Source organism: Sporisorium graminicola, chromosome SGRAM_4 (assembly GCF_005498985.1).
Source record: "Sporisorium graminicola strain CBS 10092 chromosome SGRAM_4, whole genome shotgun sequence".
Taxonomy (NCBI): domain Eukaryota; kingdom Fungi; phylum Basidiomycota; class Ustilaginomycetes; order Ustilaginales; family Ustilaginaceae; genus Sporisorium; species Sporisorium graminicola.
Window position 1 is genome coordinate 788245 of NC_043734.1, and position 15099 is coordinate 803343.

Sequence of the window (15099 nt, forward strand, 5' to 3'; positions counted from 1 at the left end):
CATTGGTCGATTTGATTGCGCAAAAGTTGCGCCACCTGACGTTTGTTCCGCCCGTGAGGACTGGTTCGGCAACGAACAAGACGTCTGCAAGATAAGGCGCAATGTGGAACAGGAAGAGAAAGTCTTGGGCGCCATCGGTGTGGCGGCTAATATTGACAGCTCGGTGCACCGAGCTCTGGTCCGAGACGCCACCCCGCGCCAGAGCGCCACGTGGTAGAGAAAAGCTCGGACGAAGCTCGGAGATCCGAGCTTTCTTCGTTTGCCGCGGGGAGGTCAGCAAGAGATAAAACACGTCTTATCTATGCTTATCACGCAATCATGAGCCCCCCGCGATGCTTTGCCTCGTACAAGGAACGCGGTTGAGTCGACTCTGGTGCCATCCATACGGTTTCAATGGCCTACGACCATGTCCACGACCAGCATCGTAACGTACCTCGGGCCGCTGTGCCCTGCTCTCCATGATCGCATGGATGAGTAATCGGAACGACCCTGCTCGACGCTGTCGTGATCCGTTGTCACTGTACGGCCAGCTCGGGTAGCATGGCACCGATGGTTCCGCGAGAACGGATACAAATACGAGCCCTTCCAGCCAATTCAAAACGGCTCGAAGTCACCCATCGACCCTCATCCCAGGACCCTTATCCCTACAGCACCGCCGCCAACAGCGCTGACTTTGGCCTAGCCACCATGAGCGAACACGACAGCAAGTACACCGACGACAAGCCTTCGGTCCTGCTGACAGACGACGAAGCCCGACAGCCTCTCAACATGATCGAGGAACAGCTGGCAAAGCAAGCACGGAGGCGGATCGACACTCTGGTCGTGCCATGCCTCGTGCTCATGTTTGTCTTCCTGCAGTTCGACCGAACCAGTCTGGGCAATGCGTTGACCGACAACTTTGCCAAGGCCGCGCACCTCAAGCAGAAGGACATCAACACGGGCCAGACGCTCTTCACTCTCGGGATGGTGCTGTTCGAGATTCCGTCCAACATCCTGATCAAGCGGCTTGGCGCGCATCGCTGGCTGCCCATCCTCATGTTTGCCTGGGGGATTGTGACGTTCTGCCAGATGTTCATCAAGTCTCGTCCGGCGTTCTACGCTCTTCGCTTCCTGCTCGCTTCGTTTGAGGCTGGCTTTATCCCCGGAGCTGCGTTCTACCTTGGTCAGTTCTACACTCGCAAGGAGATGGCACTACGATACGCGCTGTTGTGGGCGAGCAACTCGATTGCAGGTGCCTTGGCTGGTGTTCTGGCTCTCGGTCTGCTGAGTTTGAAGGGCCGAGGCGGTCTTCATGGATGGCAGTGGCTCTGGCTGATCGAGGGCGTCCTCACGTGCTTTGTTGCCGTTGTGGCATCGCTGCATTTGCCGGAATCTGCCGATGGCGCCACTCGACACCGCCTGTTCGGCTCGAGATTCGCCATCCTCAAGCAGGAACAGGCCTCTGCGCTCAACAGCCGAGTAATCCTCGAGGACAAGACCAAAGCCAAACGAAGCCGCCGAGTCGCGCTCAAGGACTTTGACGTCTTCCGCACCTGGAACATCTGGGGCCACTGCGCCATGGCCTTCCTCACGTCGATCATGTTTACCCCCGTCAACACGTATGCGCCGTCGATCATCAAGAGCCTGGGTTACAAAGGCTACTCGGCCAACGGCATGAACAGCGTCGGCCCGTGCCTCAACCTGATCGTGTCGCTCTCGCTGGCCTGGAACTCAGACCGAACACGCGAACGTGGTCTGCACGTCATGACTGGCTTCCTGGTCTCCGCAGCGGGGCTGCTCTGGTTGGCACTGCCGCCCAACGGTACCAAACCGGGCGTGCTCTACGCGGCCATCATCGTGCTGCAAGGCGGCATGGGCTCTGTGCAGGGTATCAATGCGGTGAGTAAAGCATGGAACTTCGCTCAGGGTTGAGGAAACACCAGCTGACCTAGTCTTTTCTTTCTTTTGATCAACACAGGCATGGCTTTCGCAACACATCAAGGATCGTCAACGCCCCCTGGGCCTGGCAGCGTACGTCATGTCGATACAGCTGGCCTCGTTTGTCGGCTCGAACCTCTTTACTGCTGCCGACGCGCCCAGGTACCGTAAGGCGCTGCTGGTGTGCGCTGGCTGCGTGCTCGCCGCATCGGCGCTCTGCCTCGTCTGGAAGATCCTGTATCGCTATGTCGGAACTCGACAGGATGAGGAGGAGGAGAATGCTCCCTCTTCGAGTACCGAGGAGGTCAAGGTGGTCTAAGGCAAGTCACTAGCAGCTACGTCGTGCTCCAATCATTGTACATCAGAACCTTTGTCGAATCTTTTATTTTCTCTACACAACTGGTCTGACTCTTGCCTTTCGCATGCCTCCGAGGTCCAGCTGAGGTGACGAGATGTTTGCCGTGTGAGGTGGGAAGGACCGGTCTGTGGCAGCGCTCGTTCCTGCCTCTGCTGCGGTTTAGCCAGTGACATTTTGAACGCGTCCGTGGAGCAAAGTGACCTGTTGAGTCCCAGGCTCAAGCTGACCAGAGGGAGCTGGTGTCGCAAAATGCGGATAGACATGGACGTTGCGGGTACCTCATCTTCTGTCATGATCGTTGCCAGCTGTGTCTTCTGGCGAGACGGCACTGTCCGCAGCAGGTCACCTCTGCTCTCGACTGAGCTCCACACGCCTTAGAGACCGAGTGGAAGGAGAAGGGCATGAATGACGCCTGGCTGTCTGTAGCATGTGAGCTCCACTTTTGTCCAAAGCGCGTGTGGAGGGCGATGAGCGTTATGACGAAATCTACGTGGGAGAGTCTGGACAACGTGCGAGACACCATGCGAAAGCCATCCATTGCAGCTGGCTCCGACGGAGTTAGCTGTATGTCTGCCATGGTGCCACGAGCACATCCGCCCGGTTATCTATTTTTGTCTGTCGGGTCGACTGGCTCGCAAGATCCAAGACCGTTTTCCCGTCTTCATGACGTTCCCGAAAACGCGGGTTATCAGTGGCCGGCAGGCGTATTTACGGGGCCTGCAGCAGTGTGGAGGAAGCTAAGTTTGTCGTTTTGCATGTCGTGTGCCATCCATCTTGGAAGAATTGCTCTCAAATGCTTCATCTGGCTGGGGATGGAACACTCGAGATTAGAGCAGAACACGTTCTTCGCCTGCAACAAGCTGACTGCCTATGTCATCTCAAGGCCGTGTTTAATGACCAAATATGGCGGAAGAAAGGGGGGCGTTGGACGCTGTATGCTTTACCGTAGATATGATGCGAGGCAGACTTATCCACGAGCAAAACATATAAAGCAGCCCTGTTCACTTTTCGAAATGACAAACAGAATCACCAACATTGCCCACAGCAGTCTGATCTCACCAAGCAATATTCCACAGTCTTCGCACCTACCCTCCCTTTGCATTGTATTGCATTCCGGTTCATTCCAAGAATGTCGTCTGCCACGGTTCATACCACTCCTGTACCTTCGGTCTCGTCGGCGGACAAGTCGAAGCCCATCTTCCCGCTCATGATTGCCAACGACGGCTTTTCGGAGGTCGGAGAGGAGAAGGAGGCCTCTGCCACCTGCTTCTGCGGCAACGTGCAACTGTCCTTCGTAAGTCCTTGCCACTGTGATCTTCTATTTTGACGCGTTGAATGCGAGGCTCATGTGTCACACCTATTCTTGTATGCAGCCGACGGTTGGACCTGGCTTCCGCGGTGGCTTTCTGTGCCATTGCACCGACTGCCGCACCGTAACCGCGTCGATGTTCGCCACCAACTTCACCGTCGCCCTCTCGCACATCAAGTACATCCGCGGACAGTCCAGCCTCAAGGAGTACGGTCAGGCCACCACGATTGCTTCGGGAAACAGGATGACCAACTCGTTCTGCTCCAACTGCGGCACGCTCATGATGCGTGTCTCCAGTGGCTCGCCTCACCTGGCCTTCTTGAGGGTGGGTACCGTGGACGACTTCGCGCTTCACGAGACCAGGCTCAAGCCCAAGATCGAGCTCTTTGCCAAAGACCGCGTCGGCTGGCTCGCTCCCATCGATGGCTGTCAGCAGGCCAGTACGCAGACCAAACTCTGAACGGTTCTCATCTGCCTGCATTTGTTCAACGGAAGGGCAGAGAAGCTGCACGGCTTGTAGAACGATCGCCGAGGTGCAAGTGAATCGGCAGAAGAGGTTCTTTTGTATACCAAGTCGCCGCCTTCCTATTTTGACATTTCTCACCATTGGGACGAGTTAAGATCTGAAGGGTGAAACGTCGAAAGGCACAAAGTTGTACATCTGACATTAGCTAATCGCCGTGAGAAGTTTCAAAACTAGTGAAGCTAGCGAAAGCGACCAGCAGAGTTTTGTTCCTACTGAGATGGATTTCGCATTCGTGTTCGATCCTTGCGAGCAGTTGGGTTGTTTACAAACAGCTGAGCGAATCGGCTAGGTCTTGGCTCCTCCGTTACCATCTGAGACTTTTCTTGGCGCACTAGACGCGTCTCTCATCCATTCCTTCTGGGCCAGGAAGAGGTGACGAATGGACGGGTAGAACCAGAACATGGCCGAAAAGTCGTGCGGGTGGTCAGGCGCGACATAGTGATAGACGCTGGCACCTTGCTGCCGAGCCCTAGCTAGCCACTGCTCTGCCTCGTGCAACAGCGTTTCTGCGCCGCCGTTTGAGCAAAACACTCGCGGTAGGTGCGACAGACACTTGTCAGACCAGTACGTGGGACTGAGCCAGGGATCATTCGCATCGGGAAGACCACCACGCTGAAGCTTACGCAGACCGGTGCGGACGTAGCGAGCGCCAATCACGCACGTCTTCTCCTTTTCCTGGAAAGCCTGTGTCTCGTGGCCCTTCATGTCGAGCCAAGGCGAGTGGAGGGCAAGACCTGCCACTGCCCGCGCTTCCTCTGCTCCGCGATGCTCGACGAGGTAGCGCCAAAGGGTCAGCACCAGGTTGGCACCTGCGGAATCGCCGCTGAGCCAGATCGAGTCGTAGCCTAAGGAGCGAAGATGCAACCAAGACGAGTAAGCCTCGAACAGCTGAGTCGGGTACTTGGAACCGGGCGCTAGTCGGTAACTAACCGTCAAAACATCCGCCTCGCCGTACTTAGCCATCATGCGAGCCATAGTGACGCCCATAAAAATATCCGAAGCTTCGAGTGTAATGTACGCTCCTCCATGGAAATGCAGGATGACCGGAGGCTTGGGACCATCCGCCAGCGACTTTGGCGTCTTGAACCAGTAAGCCGCCGTCTTTCGCTCCTTCTCATGCTCTTCCAGATCGAGAGGCAAGTTGGTCGTGTCGAAACCATCTCCGCTTTTCTCCTTGGTCGTGACAGGCGCTGGCTGAATCCAGGTAAATTCGCGCAGAAGGAGCGAGTCGCGGAGACGACTCGGGGTTCGCGTGCAATGCGCTGGCTGCGCCTCAAAGACGGTCAACCACCATAGGAAGGTTCTTGCAACGTAGGTCAGGTAGACTTGCAGTGCGTTGGGGCTCTCTGCGGCCGTCTTCTTGCGTGTTAGTGCCAGATAGATCCAGACGATCGACATGCCAAACACGTTGACGGTCGTGCAGAGGGCGGCGGCCGTACCACGTAGGAACCAAAGAACTCCGCCCATGATGAAGCTGAACAAGCTGAAGCTGAGGCTGATGCCAGTGAGGATGATGTCGGTGTTGACGACCTATCGACAAAGGACGGTGTTTGTTATCGGGTGTCCTGTTGGTAGCGTTCGCCCGAGCAGATCTATTCAGGCTCGTATTTATTGAATTTGGTTTTCTCCTCGGAGGCTTCGGTGCAACCCCGCGTGCAAAAAATGTCATTTAGTGCGCTGAACCGTATTTTTGTGGGGAAACCTGTTGGAATGTAGCGGACCCGCGGGAGCCGTTTGGCGAGACAACTATCGCTCGGCAGACTCCTCCTCGACTTGACTTGAGCCTGTCCGACGAGCTTACCCCGCATCCACCTGCAAGATGCTGCCTGACATCAAGATAAGCATCTTGGCGGTCACACGATCATTATGGCCCCTTCCGAATCCGAAGCGCCTAATAAAAGCTTCTCGGGCCCGCAACCATGCTTCAGCCCCTCATTCCTCCGCAGATCAGGGTTGTGAGACTGAGGGTGCACCTGACTGTCCCGGTTCCGCGGCTCGGTCGAGGGGCTCTGCCGATCCGGTCGTACTTGGTTGACTATACGCGCAACCGAAAGACTGTCTTGCCATTATCGTGAGGCGGAAGCAGTTTGCCTTGCACGGTAACGGAAACGCAATGTGGGAGGCAACACGGCAATGCTATGCTTCAAAGTTGAGATCAAGCCTTGAGGCAGCCTGTACCTTATAAAGCCTTGATGTGTCTTTGCCATCTCGGAGAGCGTCGCAGTGTACACGCTCCAGCAAGAGTAGCAAACATGGAGAAAAGCACCAGCTACGAAGCGCAAACTGACTACGATGCGTAAGAATAAAAACCTGCCCTACCCGTCCGCGCATCCCCTCTGCTCTACTCTGAACATTGCTGACGCCTCTGATCCTCTGCATCGTCCAGCATCATCATCGGTGGCGGTGTGTCTGGAATCACTTCTGCGATTCGCCTTAAGACGGAACTGGGTCTTTCTCGTGTTCTGATCATCGAAAAGGCACTTGCCTTTGGTGGTACTTGGAATGCCAATACGTACCCTGGCTGTGCTTGCGACGTTCCCACGCGTCTCTACTCGATCAGTACCGAGCAACAGCGCACCTGGTCAAGCTTATATGCCCCGCAAACCGAGATCAAGGACTACTTGAACAATGTGGCCCACAAACATAACTTGCACGACCACACCCTGTTCGGCTATGTCGGGAAACGAGCAACCTTCCACGCACCTAGTGGCACGTGGCACGTCGAAGCCCAGAGTGCCAGTGGCGAGAAGGCTACGTGGTCCGGTACGGCACGAGTGCTGGTCAGTGGCATGGGTGCCTTGTCTATTCCTAAGAAATGCGACGTCCCGGGTGCCTCGGAATTCAAAGGAGCGCTCTTCCATTCTGCTCAGTGGGACCCGACCGTTTCCATCGAAGGCAAACGAGTCGTGATCCTTGGTAATGGTTGCAGCTCGACGCAAGTTATCGGCGCGATCGCACCCAAAGTGGCGCAAATCACCCAAATCGTGCGTTCAAAGCACTGGGTCTCGCCTTTCCCCAAGGACCTCTTCAAGCGCTTCGCGGCTCTCCAGCGGTACGTGCCAGGATGGACCCAGCTGGAACGGTTCAACCTAGCGATGTACATGGAGTCGCACTTCATCCAGTCGGACAGATGCTATGGCCGCGGGTCTCGAAAGCGATACGTCGAGACTTGCCAGCGCTATGTTCGCGAATGTGCTCCTCGCGAGTATCACGACATGCTTCTGCCCGATCCGACGCAGATCCAAGTCGCCTGCAAACGGCGCATCTTTGACAACGGATACATTCCCGCGCTGTGTCGAAAGAATGTCGAGCTGACCACTGACCAGGCCGTGCGCATCACCGAAGAATCGGTGATCCTTGCTTCTGGACGCGAGGTCAAGGCCGACGTCATTGTGCTCGCCACGGGCTTCAACCCAGACAAGTACATCCTGCAGATGGACATCGTGGGCGCGGACGGGACATCACTCGAGCAGTACTGGGCCGAGCGCGGTGTACCGCAAGCCTATCGCAGCACGCTTGTATACGGCTTTCCGAACCTGTTCCTCATCTGGGGGCCCAACTCGGTGACAGGCCACTTTTCGGCCATCTGGTCGATCGAGGCCGCAGTGCGTCTCATGACGCTGCTGCTTCGTCCCGTCTTCTCTCCGCGCGCGCTGGCGTCGGCTACGGTCTGCGCGTCCAGCCGCGCGGAAGAAAAGGAGCAGCGGTACATCCACCAGCGCATGCAGACCAAGATCTACACGACCGGTTGTGGTGCATGGTACACCGACCCCGAGACCGGCAAGGTGACCGCGCTTGCGCCTTGCCTCCAGCACACGTTCCAGCGTCGCTGCCGAAACCCGGTACTGGCGGACATCGAATACAAGGGCATCGAGGGCAAGCCGGCATCATACATGCCTCTCAAGACTCGTTTGGGCATGGCTCTGGGCCGCGGCCAGATTCCGAACCCGGACAAGCCGCAAGGCGCGCTGCAGAAGGCAAAGGATGCGATCGGCAGTCGAACACTTCAGGCTGCCTCGTGGGTGTTTGACCAAGTCGTGCCGTGGGACTTCCCTGAGCCGTACAACCGTGATTTGTAGTATGTCATCCTCCAAGTTCGCAGATTGATTGAATGCGCTATCAAGAGACACTTCAATACACTATAGTACACACGAATGGTGACAAAGATGAAAACGACAGTGAAGAATCAGGAAGGACATGAGAGAAAGTATGCGCGTCTCTCGAGCAGGCCTTCGAGTGGCATCTGGTCGAGGGCATGCGCGGGGAAGGGCGCCAGGCATTCCTGCATCATGTCAAGGCAGAAAAGGCAGTGGTCGACAAGCTGGACCCAGTCGCGCCAATCGCCGGAGAGTACATGCTGCTGCTCTGCATGGCGCAGCAGGTGATGCGCAGCCCAAGCCTGGGCCTGGATGGAGAGCACAGGATACGGATGGCACCACTGGCCCATGGGAAAGGTTTGGGCGAGGTTTCGAGTGCCCTCGTTTTCTGCCTCGTCTGCAGTGACGGTGAGACCGGCGAGGGCATCCTGGCGTGCTCGTTCGCAGAGTTGGGCCACCCTCCGCGCACTCGAGAGGTTGCCCGGGTCCACGGCGCGCCACTCTTGCGATCTTTGAGCGTCGGCCGAACCGAGCTTGGAAATAAGCGTATCGAGATAGAAGAGGCCGAGGCTGGAGTGTTGCACGGCGAACGACAGCATTGTCCTTGACTCGGGGTTCAGACGATGGTAAGCGGACAATGCGGAATCGACAACGACGGCATGCGATGCGTGCCACTGGCTTGCGATGGCGATGGCGACATCCAAAGCCAGAGAGCGGTTGGGCTCTGTTTCGAGATCGTCGACAGCCTTCCATATGAGGATCTTGTAGGCTGCCGCTTCGTTGAGTTCGTGGTGGATGTCGATCAACTCACCGGCAGCCCATGCGTCGAGCTTGAAGGAAATGATCGCGGAGGACATCAGACCGGCTCGAGCCTGGTCGACGACCCGGGTCCATGGATCTGAAGCGACGGGGTCGATTGACAACGAGGCAGGTGAGGAAACATGGGAGACTAGCGTATCGGGTGACTTTTCGGCTCCGATAAGACCACGGACAAAGGCCGGGTTGTGAAAGAGGGTGGCGCGGTCGGACGATATAAAGGGATCTACATCGCAGTAGAGAGAGGCGGTGGCGTCGTCGCCAATCAAGCCTTTGACGATGGGCGTGAGAATGGCTTTGGCAATGTCGTAGAACCAGGTTGTGGCCTTGAGCGCATGGAGAACCACGTTGGTGGAAGCGTTCGAGGTGCTGTGGGTTGAGACGAGGAAAGACTTGGCCTGCTGACAAAGGGTGTGCATCAGCCTGAGGCCGTGTGCGACGGCAAAGGCAGTATCTTCGGCGGGACTGGCTTGACCTGCAATGTGGGTGGTGGGGGGCGTGATGGTTCCAAAGATGAGAAAGGCGAAAGCGTTGCGGAAGCTATGGAAGGAAACGTTGGAAAAGAGGGCTGCGCGCGCTTTCTGCCAAGCGGCCGTGGTAAGCGTACGGGATCGAGTTCTCGCTTCGGCTCGCTGAGCACCAGAGGCAACGAAATCGGCAGTAGCAGTGTACTGAAAAGCGTGGGCGACGGCTGTCCATGTGAGAGCTTCGTCTATGACCTTATTCCGTTCTCGAATGCCGCGGAGTCTGGGGGCGGCGATGTGATCGATGTCAATGCCACGCTGTTGGCATTGGCGGCTTAGGAGGAGAGCGTCAAGCAAGGAGAATTGCTGGATCAGTTTGGAAGGATTGGTGGATGCACCCTTGAGCTGATCGTGCACGCCACTGGTGAGCTGGACGCAACGGTCGAGCTGTGCGTCGGGTGTATGGGAGTCGAGCGAGTCAAACGAGGGGAAGTAGGGATTGCATCCAGGGGCTAGCCAGTGGGAGAAGGGGAACTCGAACAGGTTGGTGTACATGCGAAGCTTGCAGCCTTTAACGTGCTCTGCGAGGGCATCGGAAAGCATGTTGGAATCCGAGGCAGATGGACTTGACGGCGAGACGGATGCAAGATCAGGAGGTGGGAGCAATTGCTTCTGCTTTTTGTTCTTCTGGCCGAGCCACTGGGTGGTGCATTCGATCTGTCGAGTAATGCAAGTAGAGCAGGAGGAGAGAGTGGTGGCAGACAAGTCGCAGGCGCGCTTGGATGCGCGACACTGATCGCAGGATCGATACTGAGTGCGTTTGCGTCGAGTCTGATTTGAGTTTGCTATTGTGGCGGTGGCATTGGTAGCAGCATGTTTGCTCGTGCTGACGGTCGAAGTGCTGCTGCCTGGTGAGCTGAAGGAGTTGGATCGATGTGAACTCATGATGCATGTGGGCTATTCAGAACATGTCGTCGCCAGGGGTGCAATCGTGCAATCGTGACCAGATTGACTCGAATATGGTGGTTGGTCGCATCTGATGGCGATGCGAGCCAGGACTTGAACCAAGACGGTAGGCGGTCGTCGGTCACGCGCTGCTGCAGGGTGCACTGCTCGCATCCGTGTGCCAAAGGAAAGAGGAAAAAATGCGGGGGCAGATCAGTTCGAGTAGGACCAGTCGGGGAGCCGCGGAAGCCAGAAACCGAGTGCTAAGAAGCCAACACAGCGCAACCAGACAGCCGAAATCAAATGTTACCCCGGATCTCGCTGATCCTGCTCTAGCTGCAGTGCATACCCGTGGTGCACGCTGCAGCTTATCACTCTGCCCACAAGGACCGTTCTGCTGCCGTTACTGCTCGAATGCTCGGATGCTGGTCTGCTCGTCAGGAATGTGCCGCCCCGCAATCCGCTTTGGGAGGAGCGAGTGATGATGCCCTTGTTGCCAGAGACTGCGTCGGGCCCCGCGCTGCTCAGGGTGCTGTCTGGTGTTTTGGACCCTATCCAAGGGCACCTCGTTGGTGGAGGCGCCTACTTATACTCCCCACTGGCAACGCTCTGCTCATCCTTGTTGGAATCCGTCGCTTTCCTCCCATACCTAAACCACCTCCTCCAGCCGCGTCACGTCATGGTTCCCTTCGTGTCCAAGTCCAAGTCAAACCCCACCTCAGACCCACGCCGCTATGCCACCCCACTCTCCCACCCTGCCTCTCAGCCGGACAACACCAAGACGTATGACTTTGTCATCGTTGGTGGCGGTACAGCCGGATGTGTGCTAGCCTCGCGCTTGACCCAGGACTCGTCAGTCTCGGTCCTTCTCATCGAAGCTGGTCCTACCGACAATGTACTCCCGACCAAGGCGCCTCTGCTCTTCAACAAGCTCTTCAAAACCGAGCGTGACTGGGACTATACCACCACCCCTCAATCCCACGTCGACAGTCGCGAGCTGTGCTGGCCTCGAGGCAAGATGCTCGGTGGCTGCTCGTCTATCAATGCTCTCATCTACCACCACGCTTCGTACTCTGACTACGACGAATGGGCCCAAAAGCTCGGCTGCAAAGGCTGGGCTTACGCCGATCTCGCTCCCTATTTCCGCAAAGCCGAAGGTTGCACACCCAAGAATGGCTTTGATGCCTCCAGCCGCGGTACTAGTGGTCCTTGGAGGACCAGCCATAGCTACCTCTCCACCGTCGGCAAAGAGGGCTTTCTCAATGCTTGCCAAGAGGTCGGCCTTCCCTTCTCGCCTGACATCAACACCCCAGCCGGTACCGAGGGTGTCACCAACTTGATGACGTTCATCGACCACAAAGGTCAGAGGTCCTCTGCCTCCACTGCTTACCTCACTCCCACCGTCATGGCTCGGGCCAACCTGACCGTGGCCCTCGGTGCTATGGTCACCCGCATCGTCTTTGACAAGTCATCCGCCACACCTCGCGCCACGGGCGTCGTGCTGCAAACATCGTCCGGCGGTAAGCTCTATGCCGCCAATGCAAAGCGCAAAGTCATTCTTGCTGCCGGTGCCATCAACACTCCCCAGATCCTCATGCTCAACGGCATCGGCCCTGCCGCTATACTCGAATCCCAGTCCATCCCAGTCGTCAAGCCCAACGAGCACGTCGGTGCCCACCTCAAGGACCACTTCTGCACCTCGGGCCTCCTCCTCAAGGCAAAGCCGGGCTACACGTTTGACTATCTCAACAACACGATCAAGGCCGTGCCTGCACTCGTGCGTTGGCTGACGTTCGGCACAGGTCCCGTCTCTTCCAACATTGCCGAGTGCGGTGCTTTCTTCCGCAGCAATGACGAGCGTCTGCCGATCGGCACGCCATCCTCTCCTCCCAAGTACCACGGCTCGCAAGGAGTCGGCCCGGACATCGAGATCCTCGGAGCACCCGTCGCCTATATTGATCACGGATTCACCCCGGCTCCCGCAGGAGTCAACATCTTCTCCATGGTCCCCATCGGCCTACGACCTCGGTCCGAAGGCTTTGTCAAGATCCAGTCCAGGGACCCCTTTGTCAAGCCGCTCATCGACCCTCGCTACTGGACCGATGTAGAAGACAACGATCGAAAGGTCTTGTTGGCTGGTCTGCGCGTTTGCATCGCCATCGCGCATGCAGACGCGTTGCAGCCCTTCTTGGAGAAAGTTGAGCCGTCCAATGACCCAGACAATCTCTTCTGGCCATGGTGTGCGCCCAAGGATGCCACCATCACCGACGAAGATCTGCTGCGATGGATGTCGAGAACCGCCTTCACCCTCTACCACCCCGTCGGCACATCGCGCATGTCACCCTCAGAGAAAGACGGCGTCGTCGATCTCGACCTCAACGTCCATGGCGTTGACGGTCTGGCCGTCTGCGATGCTTCCATCTTCCCAGAGCAGATCAGCGGTCATCCCACCGCACCCATCATTGCTATTGCTGAGAAGGCGGCAGAGATCTTTGCCAACGCTGCCACTGCCTGATCTCGGCGTTTCAACTCAGACGGTCCTTGATTACGTACTTTCCTGTAGCTGTGTTTAACGTGTACAGATTGAGACAGAATCCGGCGCCCCATTGTCGGGTTTGCACTGGCCTTTGTTCACCCGTTCTGTGCAGCTTTGTCTGAGAACATTCCAGCTCTAGCTTTCAGAGGGACCGAAAGCTAGCTTGCTCATGATCTAACACACCTAGCTTTATACATTTTCCTTGGCTCGGACGTCCAACAGTGAGTAGCCAGCTCTGCCAGCTGCTTCGTGCGCATCCACAGCGCGAGCAATGTGGGCCCTGTTCTCTTCCAACGGAACGAGCAACGGCCTGCGGACATCGCGCGGACTGCTGGTCTCAAGCGCGGTCTCATTCGGTCTTGTCGGTCGGCTGAGACGGTGCGCAAATCCGAATGAGTCATTGCTCATAACGCGTCGCGACAGCCGAGCCCTGACATCCGAGGCCCGACATCCTCGCCCAGGGTAGTGTATGACTCGTCCGCCTATTTTCGAGCACGATCCTCAACGCTCCACCTGTTCTGGCTCTGTGTTGTGAATAAACAGACATAGCTTGCGATGACTCCGGACTGTGTCAGGTTAAGGCGATGCTTTGTCAGACATCGAGCGCCATGTCACAGGGACGCGCAATCTGATAGAGTTGCAGTAGCTCGCCGTGCTTAGCACTGCCAGGATATCGTCAAACGTGAGCACCCGTGACCCGAGGTTTTGATCGTCAGGCTTGCTGTTCATACGACCCGGTCCACACGCAGCGAGTATCGAGCACAACAGTTACAATAACGCTGATGCCCTCAAACACAGACGACTTGGGTTGATGGCGAAATGCTTATCCATGCTCTTATGCTAGCAAAAGCTCGTACATTGGCCAAGTGTGTAAAATTCTGCGACTCTCTTAATCGTTTTCAGTGAGTGTAATAGAAAGACAGAGGGGAAAGAACCCAGAGGTTCCGTATTATTTAGACGGCAGGAAGGAATAGAGCACAGCGAGGGTTGTCAGAAACGGCGTTCAGACTTGTACAGTATAGCTGCCAACCAAACCCTAAAACCCGGCCACCTCTGTCGTCCACCAGTAAGTGATACTGTTGTGGTTCGACTTTCAGCCCCCTTTACATATGTTGATCCTGTAGGTTTTGTTTCGTCAAGGCCAGTCAGGCTCTGACGATGTCGTCTTTGTTCTGTTCGCATCACGGAATGAAGCGGCCGGGGTCGAGTTGCCTCATATGTTGTGCCTCACCACTGCCTTGGGCAAGAACAAATGCTACGTACCTTGTTTGCGCGTCGAAAGCTGGAAGTGAATCAGATGATTGGTTCCGTAGATGTCCTCGTCGGATTCCTCCTGCTCTTTATACACATTGCCCCCTCAAGCAAGAATGCTTGATCCTCACAACATGACTCTTTGGAGCCAGACGTCACCCTTGAAGACACACACAGCTTTGAAGGAAGCCACCCCGGGGCGAGTCATTTTTTGCCTGTTACAAGGACATGGCTCCACGGAGAAGAAAATATCGGAAGTTGGGAGGCGGATACAGAATCCATCACATTCGCATCGCATCAAAGCAGAACCTGCTCACAGAGCGCCTTTGCTGCTGCCCACTTGACGATCCCCTAAAGAGCCAACATCCAAGACAAGCTGGCGCCAGGCCAAGCTTGAGCACCCGAGCCGTCTGATGGGCCGAGCCAATTGGGACTGGACTTCATGAAAAATGAAAGTGTGAACTGGGAAAGACCAACGAACTCAGAACGGCAGAATGCCCTCAAGAGCGTGCTGCTTCCGAGCTCGAACACAAACTTCGGCATCTTCAGCTCCGAGCAGCACCTTGCCATTCGACCAGAAGTCAGATCAGCCCTTCGCTCTCAAGACTACTTGGTGCTTTCAGGCTTTCCTTTGAGATGTTGAGCGACACTCAGTCAGCCACAACCACCATTCGCCCGTCGTGCCTTGGCATTGCTACTCCACCATCTCACTTTTTGCACGTTGCCATCTCTGACCACAACTGCAGGGTCAGGCACTACCAAAGTCGGCGCGGCTCTTGCTCTACACGAGTTTACTGCGAAGAAGGTATTCTACCACTTTCTTCAACGTCTGCATCTAGCCGCATTTGTTCAACGCTCGCAAGGATGTCTCCTTGAATCT

At 56.3% G+C, this 15099-nt stretch overlaps 6 protein-coding genes across 6 annotated transcripts; 4 read left to right on the top strand and 2 right to left on the bottom strand.

Moving 5' to 3' along the window:
- Window positions 1-687: 687 nt before the first annotated feature.
- Window positions 688-2236, top strand: EX895_004733 (uncharacterized protein; the record flags this gene model as incomplete). The annotated part of the gene is made up of 2 exons (XM_029885327.1): window positions 688-1878; window positions 1958-2236. 2 exons carry the CDS (start codon window positions 688-690, stop codon window positions 2234-2236), a joined length of 1470 nt encoding a protein of 489 aa, XP_029738569.1.
- A 1168-nt stretch (window positions 2237-3404) lies between these two features.
- EX895_004734 (uncharacterized protein) lies at window positions 3405-4044 on the top strand (the record flags this gene model as incomplete). The annotated part of the gene is made up of 2 exons (XM_029885328.1): window positions 3405-3569; window positions 3649-4044. 2 exons carry the CDS (start codon window positions 3405-3407, stop codon window positions 4042-4044), a joined length of 561 nt encoding a protein of 186 aa, XP_029738570.1.
- Window positions 4045-4395: 351 nt separating this feature from the next.
- On the bottom strand, window positions 4396-5577 carry EX895_004735 (uncharacterized protein; the record flags this gene model as incomplete). The annotated part of the gene is made up of 1 exon (XM_029885329.1): window positions 4396-5577. One exon carries the CDS (start codon window positions 5575-5577, stop codon window positions 4396-4398), a length of 1182 nt encoding a protein of 393 aa, XP_029738571.1.
- Window positions 5578-6362: 785 nt separating this feature from the next.
- Window positions 6363-8189, top strand: EX895_004736 (uncharacterized protein; the record flags this gene model as incomplete). The annotated part of the gene is made up of 2 exons (XM_029885330.1): window positions 6363-6406; window positions 6497-8189. 2 exons carry the CDS (start codon window positions 6363-6365, stop codon window positions 8187-8189), a joined length of 1737 nt encoding a protein of 578 aa, XP_029738572.1.
- Window positions 8190-8296: 107 nt separating this feature from the next.
- On the bottom strand, window positions 8297-10432 carry EX895_004737 (uncharacterized protein; the record flags this gene model as incomplete). Its single annotated transcript, XM_029885331.1, has 1 exon — window positions 8297-10432. The coding sequence occupies one exon, from the start codon at window positions 10430-10432 to the stop codon at window positions 8297-8299; it is 2136 nt and encodes a 711-aa protein (XP_029738573.1).
- Window positions 10433-11111: 679 nt separating this feature from the next.
- On the top strand, window positions 11112-12947 carry EX895_004738 (uncharacterized protein; the record flags this gene model as incomplete). Its single annotated transcript, XM_029885332.1, has 1 exon — window positions 11112-12947. The coding sequence occupies one exon, from the start codon at window positions 11112-11114 to the stop codon at window positions 12945-12947; it is 1836 nt and encodes a 611-aa protein (XP_029738574.1).
- Between the last annotated feature and the right edge of the window lie 2152 nt (window positions 12948-15099).